Here is a 17,992-nt window from a genome sequence, read left to right on the forward strand (position 1 = left end):
TGTATTAAACTAATAGCAGGACTCTGATAAGTTGTAATTTCTGAGTTTAAAAGAGCTCCTCAGTCCTGTAACCTGTAACTTCATACAGTGAGCGTCATGGCTGGCTGGTAGCAAGCAGTCTAGTGGGCCTCTCCTCGGAATGCCCAGACCTCAGAACAACTTCTATCGTATGAATATTATTAGCAAACAATTCCTTGTGGGAATTTTCTTTGAGTTTCACCCAGCAGAATTGGACAGTCAAATTAACTTTCCTGGCTTTTCATTAACTAATAAATTAATCTGTAACAGGAATTAAAGAACATTCCAGGTAACAGTTCTCCAGAATTGCCTTCGCATATCTCATGTTTCCAGGGATTTTTCCTCCCATGTAGCCTGTGAGGTGAACCATTTCCTTGTCTCCTCTCTCACAGGTTCTCTTGTCAGGTGGGTGCTCGGGAAGGAGACATGTCAGATCCTGACAATAGAACCTGTAAGAGAGGAGACAAGGGGACCATTCATACACTTGTGTCTCAATGAGGATGCTTTTCCCACATTGTCCACTGAGTTATTTAGCACAGGAATCTCACTTCATCCTTCCTGAGAATCTGACACCATTTGAATATTTTACAGTGTACTTATATTCATTTTATCATTAGAAAATAAAACAATCAACTTGCTATTTTATTTAATCAATTAAAACTTACTACCCAGGGGGAAAATGGGGAACATGGGCTCCTTAGAGTAAAGTAGCCCTGGTTTAAATCCCACTCCTACTACTTTATAACCATCAATAAGTCACTTATCCTTTTTGTAAGCCAGAGTTTTATCATCTATAAATGGGTAGTTTTTCATAGATTTGTTTCAGAGATTCAAGGAGATAATGCATACAAAGTGCCATCCAAAGTACCTGGCACAGAGAACACACTTGTCAAATTGAGTATGACTTCAATACCACAGTCAATGCCAAGCTTTGGCACATCCTGTGGTCAGGTCTGTAACTAGACTGGGAGACAAGGAGAATAGGTATGTCTGTTAGAGTTGACCAAGTGTCCAGAGGCATATTCAGCTGCAGATGATGGAGACAACTCCAAATGGACTGGTGAGGGAAGTGTGGTCTCCTCTTAGGAGTCCAACCAGTTCAATAAAGCTCTGACTTCATGCACCTGCCTTAAAGTTTATTATATTAAGATCTAATTTCCAGAAAACATATTACATTCCCATAGGTTAAGGTTTTCCCATCTCAATAATAGTTTTATTAGACATCAAACTCTATGAAAAGCTTATTATTAAATGCAGTTTCAGTGTTTTTGTCAGCAATTTGCTCCAGAAAAAACTAATGAGAGTTTGACTTTTTTTTTAACCAAAAATTGTCACCTGGGAGAAGATGGCTCCTGTGTGGCCATGCTAACTGGACATGGACTGCTGTAAGGATTCCCCTTAAATGAAAAATGCCTAATTCTGACCTGCTAGTGAGCTATTTTCCTTTCTATACTCAACTGAGTCGGTTTGAGCCAAGTGTGATTTATGATAATCTTATAAATTTAACTAAACCCCAGAAGGGATTACTTCCCTGGTGGGAGTAGCAAAGATTACCTCCGTATCACCTTTGCAATAAAATCCAAAGCCTTTGTCTAGCTACAAAGCCTTCCTTGGTTGGACTCCTGCTTATCACCTTGACTTTCTGATGGTGATTTCTCCTTCCTTATGAAACCTGGCCACACTGGCCTCCCTCTTACATCTGAAACAGGCCAAGTGCCTCCCCATACTTAAAGCCATTTCGATTGCCATTCCCTAAACCTTTAATGCTTGTCCACCTAATCTTTACAGGTTCATCCTTCTTACCTTTCAAATCATCTCTTCACAAAGCCCTTTCCAACCATTCTGTATCTTATCAGTCTATTTTAATTATCTGCACAGAATTTATTATGTCATATTTCTTCTTTACTATTCATTTTATGTTTCCATTCCCCTTCACTAGAATATAAGCTCCATGAGAACAAGGACCTTATCTTATTTGCTACTGTAGCCCCATTGCCAGCAGGCCCTTAATAAAATACAGGTAGGAAGGAAGAAAGGAAAGGTGGAAGGGAAAGAGGAAGGGAAGGAGGCAGAAAGAGAAATTGAATTAAGGACACAGATAATGATTTATTGTCATGGAAGTTTGTGACGTTTTGCTCACCTAAATAAAATCCAACAACAGAATGAATGTGGAGCAAACATATACAAGAATCCTTTGTTGTCATGATAAATGGAATCATATAAAACAGTGAATGAATTCTTGACTCTCTCTCCGCAAACCTGTTTCTCCCATAGTCTTCCCTATCCCGACTAGTTTGACAAACAAGACAGCTAATATCAGAACAGAATCTCAAGTTACTGCTCCCCCTGGCCTCTTCTCCCTTTTCAAAAGATCATCATTCATTTAGTTGTTCAGGCCCGAAACACAGGAAGCACCCCTGAGTCCTTTCTTTTCACATTTAATTTATCAGCAAGTATTAGGGCCTTTTTCTTTGACATAAATCCTGACTCTGATCACCTCGACACTTCCAACACCGCCACAGCCTCCTAGCTGGTTTCCCTACTTCCTCTCTTGGCCCATTTGAGTCACTACTTCCCACAGTAGCAAATATAGGTCAATTAACCTCACCTCCGTCTGTTTTTAAAATGTTTATTTTTGAGAGAGTGAGAGAGAGACAGAGTGCAAGCGGGGGAAGGGCAGAGAGAGAGGGAGACACAGAATCCGGAGCAGGCTGCAGGCTCTGAGCTGTCAGCACACAGCCCAATGCAGGGCTTGAACTCATGATCTGTGAGATCATGACTTGAGCCAAAGTCTGACACTTAACGGACTGAGCCACCCAGTTCCCCTTATTTATTTTTGAGAAAGAGAGAGCATGAGTGGGGGAGGAGGAGAGAGAGGGGGATAGAGGATCCTAAGTAGGCTCTATGCTGACAGCAGAGAACCTGATGTGGGACTTGAACTCACAAATCGTGAAATCATGACCTGAGCCAAAGTCAAACACTTAACCGACTGAGGCACCCAGGCGCCCCAAACCTCACCTCTTTATGCAAAACTACCAAAGCTTTTCCTATTCTACCTGGATTAATCTAAATGCCTTACCAAGATTAAAATGCTCTGACAATTTGGCCCCGGGCTGACCACCTGACTCATCTCCTGAGCACCCTGCCCCAGTCGCAGTGGCCTTCTTGTATTCCTGGAACATACCCAGCTCATGCCTGCTTTTTAACTGACATCCCATTTGTGTGGGAACTCTTGCTCCTAACTTTCACTTGCTCACTCACATTACTGATCATATCTCTGCTTAAATGCTGTCTTTGGTGATGTTCTTGGTGATTACAAGCTCAAAAAGTCCACCTGTCAATCTCGGTCTCCTTGTTCTGTATTTCTTAGCCTCTTCTTTTGCTTGAAATTACATTACACAGTTAGTCGATGTCTGCCTTCTCTCTGTTGGCTCCATGAAGGCAGGGCTTTGTGATCTAGAACACCTAACATCTCCAGCACCCAGCACAGAACCTGACAGAGATAGAGTGTTCAGTTAGTGTTAGCTGAATAAATGAATCTCTAATTCCTCCTTTTCTTTAATCTTGCACTTCCAGTCTTATCAGCACATCAAAAGGGTTTTTTCAATTCCATTTCCAAAATTCTTCAGTTGTCCACTTCTTGCCATATGCCCTTGTAGAGAACCTTAATCTAAGGGCAACACCATCCCTCACCTGGATGATGGCAGGATCTTCCCTCTTGACTTGGTTTCCACCCCTGCCACCTTCTCATTCATGCTCCACAGAGAGGACAATGAAATCCACACTCCATGTGGGGTAACAAAGCCCTGTGCCATCCTGCTCACTGTCTCTCCCACCTCACTTTGAAGTGCTCTCCCTCCTTTTCTCAGTACTCCAGACACTCTGGCTTTCATTCCTTTTTCTTCAAACGTGTTGAATTCTATTTTTTTTTTTAATGTATTTAACTTGGGGGTGGGGAGAGACAGAGAGAGAGAGAGAGAGAGAGAGAGAGAGAGAGAATGAATGGGGTAGGGGCAGAGAGAGAGGTAGAGAGAGAGAGAGTCCGAAGCAGGTTCTGCACTGTCAGCTCAGGACCCCACATGGGGCTCACAAACCCTGAGATCCTTACTTAAGTGGAAATCAAGAGTCAGACGCTTAACTGACTGAGCCACCCAGGTGCCCTGAACTCTAATTTAACTCAGGGAGCTCCTTTACACTTTCCCCTCTACCTGGAACACTCTTCCCCCAGCTCTTTGAATGTCTGACTTCCTCTTACCCTTCAAGTCTCTACATAAATACTCCCTCCAGAGAGATACACTCACACCACTCTTCTAAAAGTATATTTCTCCTCTCTCTAAGTGCAATATATGCATGCATTACATGTAATAGAATAGAGACTAAGAGTGTGGCCTCTGGGGGCATCTGGGTGGCTCAGTGGGTTGAGAATCTGACTTCATTTTCAGCTCAGGTCATGATCTCACGGTTCCGTGGTTCCCTGGTTCTGGGGTTCGAGCCCCACATTGGGTTTTGTTCTAACAGTGTGGAGCCTGCTTTGGATACTCTGTCCCCCTCTCACTGCCCCCCTTCCCAAAAATGAATAAACATTTAAAAAAAAAAGTGTGACCTCTACAAACGCCGTTTCAAATCCCAGCTCCTACTCCACTACTTACTAGCTGTGCAACCTTGGATTAGACACTTAACATTTCTGTCTTTCTTTATCTGTAAAATTGGCTGATGATAGTAAGAATTAAATGTTAATATGCATAACGCTTATGGAACAATGCCTAGTTCTCAGTGAGTGTTCTGTTAGCTATTCTATTTCTTGTTTGTTTGAAGTGTCTTATCTCCACTATATTGTAAGCTTTTTAGGGCAAAAACTTTATCAGTCTTGTTCACCATTGAATTCCTAGCACCAAACACAGTTTCTGGCATTAATAAGCCTTCAGGAAATATTGGTTAAAGTATGAGTTGCAAAAGCTACTTGGCAACTCGGAAAAAATCTTCGTGATATATTATCAAGTTAAAAAGACAGGTTATAAAACATTATGTATAATAGAATCACAGTTTTGTAAAATATGTGGAAGGACAAACATCATGGTAACAGCATCTCTGGTTTTTATATTCTTACTTTGCTTATGTGTATTATCTGATATATACAGTTAACCCTTGAACAATGCCGAGGTTAGGGGCACTGATCCCATGCAATAAAAAACTTCTGCATGTAACTTTTGATTCCCTAAAAACTGAACTTGATTCCCCAAAAACTTTACTACTAGCCTTCTGTTGACCAGAAGCCTTACTGATAATATAAACAGTAGATTAATACATATTTTGTGTATGAATTATATACTGTACTCTTACAATAAAGTAAGCTAGAGAAAAGAAAGTGTTAAGAAAATCAGAAGAGAAAACAGTATTGTATGTATATTTATTGGAAAATCTGTCTGTAAGTGGTTGGTCACGTAGGGCTGGGGCAGGGGAGGGAGCCATGGCCCTGGCCCGGAGACGGCAGTGTTCTGCAGTGGCCCCTGGGGTGACTGTGGACAGCAACAACAGCCTGGAGCTGTGCCGCCCACCTCTGGCCATCCGCACTCTGGGCGTCTTCCTCCACTTCAGCCCAGCCTCCTGCCCGTGAGGCACCTTGGGCACATGGGGTGACCCGCAGCCCAGCCTGGTCCTGGCCTTTGGGGGCCACCCAAGGTACTCAGAGGGCAGCCGTTACGACCTCTGTGCCAGTTGCCTTGTACTGGGTCTCAAAGAGACCGGGGCAGGCAGTTGTGAATAAATGGCTCGTGGCTTTTGCTCTCAACTCGTAACAAAACTTTAAATTCCACATAGAAGTAGACCCCCATGGTTTGTACCCGTGTTGTTCAAGGATCAACTGTGCTTCTATGTTGTTTTTAAACTGAGAAAACAAGTTAAATTACATTTTAGAAAAGAGGCTTAACAGAACCGTAGAGGCTTTATAACTGTTTTTCAAGGACGCATATAGTTGTTTGCATGGGAATCAGCAAAAAATCTGTGTAAAATAAGGGTTCATAATGTAACCAGTGGCAGCAGTTTCATCAGAATAATATCCATCTTGGAAATATAATGGAAAAAATTTCACTCAAAATAATCAGAAAAATATAACAGTTAAATAAACCCAAATGTGTGGGACTTAAAGAAACTGTAGTTCTTTTGTTACTGTTGTTGAAGTATAATCGACACACAATATCCTCTTAGTTTCTGGTGCACATTACAGTGCTTTGGTATTTTTATACATTATGTCACGAAATGCTATTACAATATGACTAACTACATTCCCTATGCTGTATATTACATTCTCATGACTTATTTATTCTATGGCTCGAGGTTTATATACCCCTTAATCCCGTTCATCCATTTTGTCTGCTCCCAACCGCTCCTCCTCAGTTAACCAGCACTTGGAGAAACTACCCTTCTTTGTAGAGAAACAAAGGAAACTTGAATGGACACATTCCCTATTCTAAAAGGAAAGAGCGCTATTGTAAAACTCTCGATTCCCTCTAATTCATAATGTAGAGGAAAGCCAATCAAGATCTCATTTGGCCTTTTCTGAAATTTGACATCTACTCTAAGTGTATGAAGAAAAAGAGACAAAATTAGACAATGGTATTTTGCAAAGGAATAAGGGGTCAAGCATTGAAAATTTTGTCATCAAATATTTCAAACTTAAGGGGCACCTGGGTGGCTCAGTTGGTTAAGTGTCTGACTTTGGCTCAAGTCATGATCTCATGGGTTGTGAGTTCAAGCCCTGTGTCAGCCTCTGTGCTGACAGCTCAGAGCCTGGACCCTACTTTGGATTCTGTGTCTCCCTCTCTCTCTGCCCCTCCCCAGTTCGTACTCTGTCTCTCTCTCAACAATAACCACTAAAAATTTTTTTAAAAATATTTCAAAGTTAAAACAATTTAAGAAGAGTGGCACTAGTAGATTGTTTTAAAAACACCATAAATACACATGTAGAAACATATATAAGATACGGCAAAGGAAATATTCAGGCCAGTGTAGTTATTTGCAGGGAGGCAAAAATTCCAATTAAATACGACAAATCCCTGCCCTTTGCAATTTTTTTGGGTAGGGATTAAAGCATGAATTAACTTGACTGAGTACAGTGGACTCTGGAATAGACTAATTTCAAATCTTGCCTCGGCTACGCGGGAGCTACCCAACTTTAAGCAGTGTACTTTCCCCTCTCCCTAAGTCTCAGTTTTTCTCCTCTGAAAGATGGGAATAGTAACACCACCTGCATTAGAGGACTGTTGTGTGGATTCAGATAGGAAGAGCTCAGAACAGGGCTGGCATTTGGAAAGCCTCAATAAACATTAACTTTTAAAATTAAGTAGTGAAACCCTAAAATATCTAGAAAAAAAATGTGTGCGTATATTTATGACAGAGGTATTAGGGGAGTATCTAAAGGAAAAAAAAAGAACAGGTGCATAAAAACACTTTCTGTTGTTTGAAGTACACCTTCCTTTTAAATTGCTGTACACCTACCTGGCTGGCTATTTGTGATGCAGCGTTACAGGCTTCAATGCTGGTTTTTTTGTTTTTGGGGGGTTTTGGGGTGTTTGTTCTTTTTTATTTCTAGCATATCACTTGGTCTTGGACTTTTACTAACAGAGGAATCAGAGCAGGGAGAAAATGGGACATCTCAGGAGGGCTGCCCCTTCAGTAACATCAGCCTGTTGGGATTCCCTCTTCCCAAACTCCAACGGCTGCCATTTTCCCAAGCCTCATCTCGTGGTACCCTCTTTTGATCCCTGTATGCCTCATTTCCCTAACCTCTTTCTCATTTTCTTGCTCATTTCCTCACTCATCACTCTCATTCATTTATTCAATGTTTTTGATTGCTTTCCATGTGCCAGACCGTACATTAGGTGGAGTCCTAGGTGGCTGACAAGGACCTTCCTTGCCCCAGGAACCCCTTTCCTCCTGGACACCACCATGGAGCTGGACACGTGTCCATGAGTTCAGTCTCTGATGAGGCTACAGCAAAGACTCCAAACACCCAATCCACTGTCCAGGGTTCTCCTAAGATATGGCCAGGAAACAGTCTATTAAATGAAGACTCTCCTCCTTAGCCAGAACTTTTAGACCCAGACTGTCATCTGCTATCTGCCCTGAGACCTACTCCAAATGAGCTCTTGTGCCTCCTTTGGCCCAATGAAAGACAAATGAAAGGCATATATCTTTCCCAGAGGCTTTTTGTCTTACCTACCTAGCCTTCTGGGGATTCCACTTAGAGATTACCTTGTACACCTTTCCAGGTCAGAAGCAGTCCACAGCACCCACCTTGTTAGTTACAGGGGACAGACAGGCAAAGACTGTCCCCTGCCTGCCTAGTAGTTCCTTTGATCAGGACAACTCCTGCCCAACTGAGGGGGAGGGAAGAGGAGGTAGAAAGGAGGCTTGAAGCCTCCTGCTTCACCTAGAGACTGAACCCAAAACCAGGGGGAGGAAGTTGCAAAGTTCATTTCACCGCTGACACCTGCTGGCCGCTAAAAGGTAAGACAGGTTGGTTAGTACAAGCATCCTGGGTCCCAGGCAGAGGTTCTGTTTCTCCAAGTTCCTAAAGAGCCCCCAATGCCAGGTCTCTGATGTTTAAGTACATACCACGGCCACTTTTACCATAGTGGTCCCCTCTGTTAAAGACCCGTTTCCTGCCTTGACAAGAAGGTCACATTAATGTTTGTGTTTACACCTTCATTCTGTGATGAAACTTTAGCAGACTGTTCTGCGTGTATGTGTGAGCACATGTACACAGACGTGGCCATGTAGTGATGGATTTAAGTGTGAACACGCACTGTATGTTGGTGCATTTCTCCAGAATGTTCACTCATGTGGGGAAGGTATGGTTTGCTTGTTTGATTCATGAACTGTATCACTCTTCCCCTGGAAGGACGTGGGTAACGGGCAGCATTTCTGAGTGCAAACAAGAATTTAGTGTGAGATGCCGAGGGCACCTACTGTGTGTTGTGCACAGCTCGCCTCAGTACCTTTGTCCACAATGGCTCTGTTGCTGGAATGCTCTCCCTTTTCCCATCACATTTTGGCCTACTTCATTCTTACCACTTTTAAGATGTCAGCTTAGAGCACATACTCATGCAGCCTTCCCTGTCTCCCTATACAAGATCAAACCTGTTTGCTGTTTAACAGCTTCTGGTCCTTACAGCACCTATCATAGTTTGTACTATATATAATAAGTATTCTTCAACTACAGTTTGAACACTCCATGCCACCAGACGATAACCTCGTGAAAGAGGATCGTGACTCTCACGTTGAATTTCAAACCTCGAGCAGAATGCTGAGCGCCGGGTGAGTCCTCCATTTCTGAGTTGCAAGAAAGACAATATCCGGGGTGCCCACCAGGGATAGTACTTTGTGATCTTGGTGGGATTAGGGAATCTTGGAACTTAGCCTGAAATCCCGTGGCTCCCTATCTACTCAGGAATCAATCAAATCCAGAAAGTGAGAGCCACCTGTGGGATGCTCTTCAGGGGTGATAGAAATAAGAAACTGTGCCCACTTCCTGGTCAGGCTGGTGGCAGGAATGCTCTAAAGAACAAAGTACATGGTGGCAGCTTCTACAGGACACAAAGTCTGGGGGACCTCTGGAAGGACACCAGGAAAGCTGAAGGCCTCAGCTCACGCTCCTTTGTTCTCTATGCCTCTGAATCTTTGAACTTCAAACTTTTGATCTTCCCCTCCAAGCCCCGCTCCCCACCCATGCAGAGACAGCTCCTATTACCATCTTTCGTCCCATATCCCCCCCTTTACCCATAACCCACAAAGAATCAGACTCAGGCAACTGCAGACACTGGAGATTGGATGTAATTGCATCTCCAGATAGGCATAAGCAGAGTGCAGACTGGGGCCCCAAGATTGTACAGTGGCGGGCGTGGTTGGGTCACTCATAGCACCCCCACCCTGCTTCTGGCTCCAAATCTTCCTCATTGACTCTGGAACAACATTGTCTCCACAGTAAAGGGCATCATAGTGGATTTGGTTCATACTGCAGCTGCATTCAAGATCGGGGGAGTTAGGGTAGTGGCATGCGGGGAAAGGGCACAGAGGAAAAGACATGGTCTGAACAACCAGGTCTCCTATGCCTGCCTCAGCTTCTCCACAGCAGCGTCCACATCACCCCCAGTGGCTAGGAGGGCCTGGAGATTGGCTTCGGGATTCAGGAAACCCATTGCTCGCAGCTGCTCTAGCTGTACCCGGAAGTGAATCTCGGGCTGCATCTGCTGGGGATTGGCACCACTTAGAGCCTGCCACATCTGGGGGAAAGGGGTGGAAGGGGGGCCCAGCTCCACAGAGCCCTGTGCTGGGGGTACCTCAGGAGCTGGAGCTAGAGGGGGATCCTCAGGCATAAGGGCACCCCCTCTAGGCTCTGTACCGCCTACCATACTTCCCAGCCCTGTTAGGCAAGGCATGAACCACAGTAGGAGGTGAGGTGCTTCAGTGGCCAGGATCTGCAGACCCTGCTCAATCTGTAGGAGCGCGTGCATGGCACGAGGGTTGGCCATGGCTGCCTGAAGGTGCAGCAGCAGGGGCAGCTGCCGGCGCATCTCGTCCTGCAGCTGTGGGACCTGGTTCACGCTGGTGGGCCTCAGAGATCTTGGATAAGCTACTGGTGGCAGCCGGGCATGCTCGGGGATCCCAGGGGTAGCTGGCATAGGGGAAGCTGATGAAGGGACGAATGGGGCCCTATTGGCAGAATGCCCCAGCCCTAAGACAAGATCAGGCATGTTGGTGCCATGGCCAGTGGAGCCATTCCCTGTGCCACCTTGACCTCTATCTTGTCCAGTACTGCTCTCTGGGGGATATCTCAGGAACAATGGGCAAGAGGACTTTCCCTTGATGGCTCCTGATTCCTTAGGGAGAGGCTGGCCTGACTCACGTTTCTGGGAGGAGGATGAAGTTGGGGGGACTCGGTTTCCTGGTGGTGGTGGTTCTTGGCTCGGACTGAGAGTGGATGTAGTCCCTTGCAGATAGGTCCCCAAGGACTGGGGGGTCTCATGTAATTGCTGAATATAGTCATAGAGCCTTATATTACCTAGAATGGTGGGAACCCTATTTCTAGTCTCGGATACATCCTGGTCCCCAGGATGCCTGCCTCGCCTGCCAACAGAGCCCCCATATGTGGAAGCCCATGGGTTGGGGAGAGGGTCACAATTCTCTGTCCTCGAAGGTTGGCTGCTGCTGCTGGTGGCATTCGCAGTAGTGGCAGTGGCAAAGGGATTGCCACCAAACTGCTCCTGTACAGCATTAAGCATCGGATCCATAATATCCGTGTACATAGTACGAAGCACATTGTAGCCACCAGGGATGCTTTCCAGGTTACTGAGTGCCCGGTCCTGGCTACGCATCATCTCTTGCATCATGGCTGGGTTGCGGAGAAACTCCAATGTCTGCCGCATGATTTCGGGGTTGTTGAGAATATGCCCGATCTCAGGGTTGTGCTGGATCAGCTGCTGCATATGGGGGTTATCGAGAACCAGCTGGCGCATCAGGCCTGTGTTGGACAGCAGACCTTGGATGAAAGGGTCATCAATGATCTGAGCCACAAACTCAGGCACAGAGACATGCTGCCACATCAGTGAGCTTGGCTGGTCGGGGAAACTACCGGAGGTCAGGCCTAGCCCGTTGAGGCCTGTGAGAACACCTAAGCTAAAGGCGGGTGGCCCATCTACTGGGTACATGGAGCTTGGTTGAGGGAATGATCTAGGGCTGGGGGCTGGGGCAGGGACTGAAGCAGCTGCGCACTCAGTGCCCATGGTGCGGCGTTGCATCTTGATGACCAGGTGGACAGTGAGGCCATCTCGCACTCCACACTGTGCTAGTGAGTCAGGGTCCTTGAGGATTTTGCCAGCAAAGATTAGGACCAGCTGATCAGGGTGGGCCTTAAAGCGCTGCGATATCTCTTCCTTCAGCTGCTGGATGGTGCAAGTATCTGTAACTGAGAAATCCTCCTTGTCCTTGGGTGTCTTCACCGTCACCTTGATGAGGTGGTGGTCCGGGATCGGCGCTGGGTTGCCCTGTGGCAGGGCCTCTCCGCTTTTGGCCATGGTAGGCAGCAGGAGGCCCAGGTCTGTGGGGACACAGCTGGGGGGTGGGGATGGGGTACCAACATCATCCTTTCAAGCAGTGGTGAAAGTAGGAAAGGTGAGCAGGAAGAGGGCTTGGAGTCTCAGGGTAAAAGCACAGGAAGGTCTGCATGGAAGGGTCAATGAGGTCCTCAGGATGGGATGGTTGTGGAGGATTATGGGTCTGAGAGGTGTTGGGGTTGGGAGAGGAGACCAAATGCCCTGAGAAAGAGGTCTATTGATGAGTGAAAGGCAAAGTCAGGAAGAAGGGTTTGGGTCGGGGCATACATACCAATCAGCTGTGGCCCCGTCCTTCCTCTTATACAGGGCTCCAAACCGCCCTCATCTTGCTAACAGCCACCCCTGAAGCCTTCTGGGCCGGAACCCACTCCATCAGGTGACCTCTGTGACCTCAGCACTGACATCACAGCCTCACACAATGGATTCTGGAGACCTCTCCAAGGTGCTCTGTATCCCCAGGAACTCCAAACCACCCCCTCCACCTTTACCTCTTCTATTTCCTTTCTCTTGATTGGCTTCTTCATAGGGAGGGGCCTGGGCTGACCCTTCCATCTCAGGCCAAGAATCCTACTTCCACACAACCTGTAGGTAGTGTGTGGAGCCTCAGCTTTGGATTAGGCAATTAGGAAAGGCTTAGCCCCCTATGTCACTGTTAAGACCAAATTCAGCTGTGCCCTGAATTGGTCTTCTTGGCATTCGATGTTTCTGTATTCTGTTTGATTCATAAGCCATTAATTTTTTATATATTTTCAGAATGTTGACTTTCTGATGGGCAGGATCTAGAGCATGAGAGAGGGTCCAAAAATGACATGAAGTTTTTATTTTACTTCTAAAAAGATTATTGTTATTCCCCAGAATAACTTAAAGAATGAATTGGCTATTTACCAAGATGTAAAAAAAAAAAAAAAAAGACCAGGGAATAAAGTTGTTAAACAGAAAATCCGGAGTTCATTGTCACATACATTCAAGATGTCTTATACCCAAATGGACATGAAGGGAGAGAGTTCATTATTGGGAGTCCATAGTTATCCAGCACTGACTATTTAGAACCATAAGATTAGTGAGTATAGGAACAAGATAGAAGTAAAAAGACCAAGGCATGGGCACTACATATTTTCAAATATGGAATATTAGATGTGTTCTACAAAAGAAATTGAGAAGAAATAAAACATCAAGTCAGAAAAAGGAGAGAAGGAGAGAAAGCAAATGAAGAAGAGTTTCAAAACGGAGAGAGTGACAGTGTCAGATGATGCCAGTAGGTCAGGAAGATAAAGGAAGAGAACTGACCTCTGGATTTGACTAAAAAAAGGGGGGACCATGATAAGCCCAGTTTGGAAGAGTGGAGGGGGCACTGACTGGAGGGGGTTTCAAAGCAAGTGGGTTGGAAAGGAAATGGATTAAATAAGAGTATTACAGGTAAGAGAATGGGTATGATGGCTGTGTGGACATGTGGGGATAAAGACATTTTTGTTTTGCTTTTTCTTAAACTGAGAATGTTACAGCATGCTTTTATTCTGGTGGATATAACACAATGAGGGAAAAATGACACGGAAGAGAAGATAACTGAAAAAGTCAGCTGTTGAGTAAATGGATTGGAGAGGGTGGGATCAGTGCCCAAGGGGAGAGCTTGATTTGGGTCCACAGACAATTTATGCATTACAACAGGATGGAGGAGAGAACATGCAGGCTGTCAGTGGAGAGCCAGATCTCAGTCATGGTGAAAAGATGGGGATCATTTAGAGAAAAGGTTGTAGATACAGTAGGGTTTGCTGTTGCTAAATTATGAGTTCTAAACGGTAGGGTGGAAAGTGTGGGGAATCGATGAACGGTGGAAAATTGGGTCAGCTGAGGGATTTTCAGAGCATAGTGGGACAAGAATCAGAAAGATGACTCAAACAGCTTGGGTTTTTCATGTAACCTGAGGCAAACAGGGTATAAAGCTTAATCAGACTAATTGATTGGATGAAGGCCTCTTAATGGGAAAGTAGAAAATCCATTTTGGTGGTCATGTCTTTCTTGAGACCGATCTTTTTCCTAGTTTGAAGGGGAAGAGTGGGATTCTGGTAGCAGATCCACAGGAGTACTTGGAGTTTTGTGGGCCCTCCTTCACTCTCGCTGATGGCAGAGACAGGGCTGGAAGAAGGTGGTCTATGAGGAGCACACGGAATTCTGTGGTGACCCTTTGCAGACCACAATATGAATACATGTCACCATCTCCACTGCTCCAGACACTACCATCTCCCACATGCTCCACTGCAAGGGAGCTGCACCAGCTCTCCCACTTCTACTTGGACCTCTACCATGGTCTTTCTGCGCTTGGCAGCCGGAGAATCCACTGAAACACCTCCATCATTTGGTCAAAATCCAGCAGTGATTTTCCGCTGCGTTCATAGTAAAATCCAGAGCCCTTACCAGACCTACAAGGCTCTTCCTGATTTCTCTGATGTCCTGTTTTCCCTCCCACTGTTTTATTCACTCCACTCTAGCTATATCATCTCCTTGTTATTCTTCAAACACATCAAGAATATTCCCACCTCACATTTTTATCCTAAGTCGTCTTCTCTGTCTGGAACATACTTCTCCCAAGGGAGTGCGTGTTCATTTCTCCCAATCACTTCTGGTTTCTGCTCTACTCTTGCCCTTCCAGAGAGGCCTTCCTGGATTGCCCTCTATGTAGAAGACCTTATCCTGCTTTATTTTTCCTCATAGCACTTATTCATAAGTTAGGTAAAGTACTGTCTTATCCCACAGAAGTAAACCCCATAAATAAAGGAACTTTATTTGGTCACTGCTATTTCTTCAATATCTAAAACAACATTTAACTTATTAAATGATTGAATAATTGCCACAAGTGTTTACATGCCAATTGGCTAGGATGCTCTTGGTGAGGCCAGGAGAGGGGGAGATAGGACCTCGGCTAACTACAGAGAACTCAAGTTATGAACATTAGATATGCTGAAGGACATGATATTCTTGGAAAGTACCATGTCCCCTTGAGCCTGTGTTTTGGTGATGGCAATATACAGTGAGGGTAAGCAGCTATACCTCTCTAAGTTAAAGAGACAATGGTAACAGTCCAGAAAAGTCCTATGATTGTGACAATTAGTAAGAAATTCCTGGGAGGATAAATACTTACCAAGACCTGGATGAAATGTGGACTTATCCTACTCTGACCCACCAGGCCATTCTTCTCCCACCTTCAGACTTGAACAATTTGACTTGAAAACTTGAGGAAGTCTTTATGACTAAATATCTGTGTCTATCTATAGTATTTTTCCCTTTTTGTTATGACTGTCTTCCTCTACACGTGGGTCTGTGTAGTGTTTTTAGGTATTTGTGTGTTGCTGCACATGCCCATGGTTGTCTGTGCAGTGTGTTGAATGTGTGTGCCTTTATATGTAAATCTTTGGCCATGTGACCTTGTGTATGTGTGCACACCTGTCTGGGGCTACATATACACGTTCTTGGGTATGAGAGTATGGTATGATATCTGTGCTTTATATGCATGGTGTGTGTGTGTGTGTGTGTGCGTGCGCATGTCTGCATCATGAGACAGGGATATCACACACAGACGGTGGCTTTTCTTGCAAGAGAAACAAAGCCAAACCTCAGATGGGGGCATGTGGGAGTAGCCATTTTACTGACAGATCTTTTACCCATGGCCAATGCTTCCTGGCTGGAAGCATTGGAAGAGGTGGAAGGGGCAGATGATGTAGTCAAATGGGTCAGCAGGCAGGTAACAAGAAGCACAGAAGTAGGCATGGTGGTTAGAATCCCTGGGATCTCTTGAGCTTGCGAATAGCAGCACCGGTGTCCCCCTCAGTAGCGATGAGTGCCTGCAGATTGGCATGGTGGTTCCCAAATCCCATGGCCTGGAGAGATTCCATTTGCTGGCTGAAACGAATCTCAGGGGCTTGTGGAAGGTGGGAAGAGTCTCCAGCTAAGGACTGTAGCCTCTGCAGGGCTGCTCCAGATTTGTGGCAGCACTCAGGACCTTTGGGTTCAGCCATATCTGGCACATCCCAGGCCCAGGGCACTGTGTCAGGGTAGCTGCAGCTGGGTGAAGGAAGCCAACCCAGGCCCCATAGATAGGGTGCAACCCAGGGTAGAAGAACAGGAGCCTCTGTGGCCAACAGCTGCAGACCCTGCTCAATATGCAATATTGCTTGTGATGCTTTAGGGTTGGCTAGGGCCAGAAGCATGTCGGAAAGCTGTGTCTGCTGCAGGAATGTGGGCAGCTGCTGCCTACACTGTTCACTCAGCTGGGGCATACTTATGAACAACATCATCTGGGCTGCCAAGTAGGGGTTATTCAAAAGCAACTGCACCATGCTTCCTGTGATCTGGGAGCTGCTCTGCTCATCCGACAGCTGGGAATCATCCTTTAATTTCTGGTCAGAGCTATCTCGAGAGGTGGTGGCATCTTTGTCCTCTGCCTGGGGCTGCTGGGTAAGCTGTATGCTAGGTAAGGCTGGTACACCAGCCAGCTGCTGAATGGCCCAGTTATGACTCCGGTCTTTGGTGGAGATAGTGGTAGTACTGGCACTGGCAGTATGGTTCACCTTGTCAGGGGCAACATTGGCTGAGGTGATGGAGGATAAACCACAGGAACTAGTATAGATGACTCGGGTTGTAGGGAGCTGCGGGAGCTGGTCCCTCCGTTCCTGGGGCCGCGGTGGAGACGGGGGTGAGGACTGAACTGGTTCTAAAACATGTCCTTCCAGGAGAGCTGTGAAAGGGTTGCCCCCAAAGGGATCTTGCAAGCTGTTGAGCATGTGGTCATTGCAATCAGCATAACTCCGGCCCAGGGGATTGTCCCCACCTGGCATTGTCTCCAAGCCCGGGTATGACTGTGGGTTTAGTGGATGCTCGAGATTCTGTTCAGGTTGCTGGATCTGCATTATCTCCTGAATCATGGCAAGGTTTCTGGCCAGCTCCAGAGTCTGCCATAGGATCTCAGAATTGTCAAGGAGGTTGGAGACTTCTGGGTTCTGCTGCATCAGCTGTTGCACGTCTGGGTGTTCTGAGATGAACTGTCTCATGGGGGCCATGTTGGACAGGAGCTGCTGGATGCTAGGATTCTGTAGCATCTGTGCTATGCAATCTGGATTACCCACTTCTAGATCCTGGGTATGCACTTTGGGTGCATCAGGCTCCACAGGGAAGGCCGATTCCACTGGGGTGTGACTCACACTGGCAAGTTGGTGTACCCTGCTGCTGTTTCCTTTGGTGTTTCTGTCCCGGTGGCAGGGATCTTTGGTCAGCAGGTTCTGGGAGGAATGGGCTAGGGATCTGGACCTATGTTTGGACTTGATGACCAAATGAATGGTGTGGCCGTCTCGGATGCCCCTCTGTCTCAGTGTGTCATGGTCTTTAAGAAGGCGGCCCATGAAAACCAGCACTAGTTGGTCCATTTGGCACTCAAAGTGAGCAGATAGCTTCTCCTTGAACTGCCTCACAGAGGTGTCGTCCGCTATCATAAAGTCCTCCCCCTTGCCTACTGTCTTCACTATCACTCGGGTGACACTAGGAGAGATGTTCTCGTCTGTAGGCAAACCTGAGGGACGCCCACTCTGGGCCATCTTGGGTGTCTGAGAGATGACATGCGGCATGGACCTTAGTGGGAGGACAGATGGTAAGGAGGTGGAAGCTGGGGCAGGAGGGGTGAGGGCAGACAAATGTTTCCACTGGCCTTCGTCTCAGGTGTCGTGTTCTCAGGCCAAAGGCTGGTTTCCTTGATGCCCAAAAAGGGATGAGTGATGAGGCTGGGGCCAGGTATGTTACGATGTTATACCCCTCACCCCAGGTCTCCAGATGTGGCCCAGCTGAGGCCTGTGGTGGCTACTGATTCATACTTAGTACAA

The 17,992-nt window shown here is 46.1% G+C and overlaps 2 protein-coding genes across 2 annotated transcripts; both read right to left on the reverse strand.

The window, feature by feature from the left end:
• Positions 1–9,831: 9,831 nt before the first annotated feature.
• Positions 9,832–12,523, reverse strand: LOC123601254 (ubiquilin-3-like). Its single transcript, XM_045484263.1, has 2 exons — positions 12,400–12,523; positions 9,832–12,126 (listed from the first exon to the last, which is right to left on the reverse strand). Exon 2 carries the CDS (start codon positions 12,087–12,089, stop codon positions 10,122–10,124), a length of 1,968 nt encoding a protein of 655 aa, XP_045340219.1. The 5' UTR covers positions 12,090–12,126; positions 12,400–12,523; the 3' UTR covers positions 9,832–10,121.
• A 3,224-nt stretch (positions 12,524–15,747) lies between these two features.
• Positions 15,748–17,992, reverse strand: UBQLNL (ubiquilin like). The gene has a single exon (XM_045484264.1). It carries the CDS (start codon positions 17,738–17,740, stop codon positions 15,896–15,898), a length of 1,845 nt encoding a protein of 614 aa, XP_045340220.1. The 5' UTR covers positions 17,741–17,992; the 3' UTR covers positions 15,748–15,895.

The sequence above is a fragment of the Leopardus geoffroyi genome, chromosome D1, assembly GCF_018350155.1.
Source record: "Leopardus geoffroyi isolate Oge1 chromosome D1, O.geoffroyi_Oge1_pat1.0, whole genome shotgun sequence".
Lineage (NCBI taxonomy): Eukaryota > Metazoa > Chordata > Mammalia > Carnivora > Felidae > Leopardus > Leopardus geoffroyi.

Coding starts and splice junctions, on each gene's coding strand:
- UBQLNL (XM_045484264.1), bottom strand. CDS start 17,740: ATGCCGCATGTCATCTCTCAGACACCCAAGATGGCCCAGAGTGGGCGT.
- LOC123601254 (XM_045484263.1), bottom strand. CDS start 12,089: ATGGCCAAAAGCGGAGAGGCCCTGCCACAGGGCAACCCAGCGCCGATC.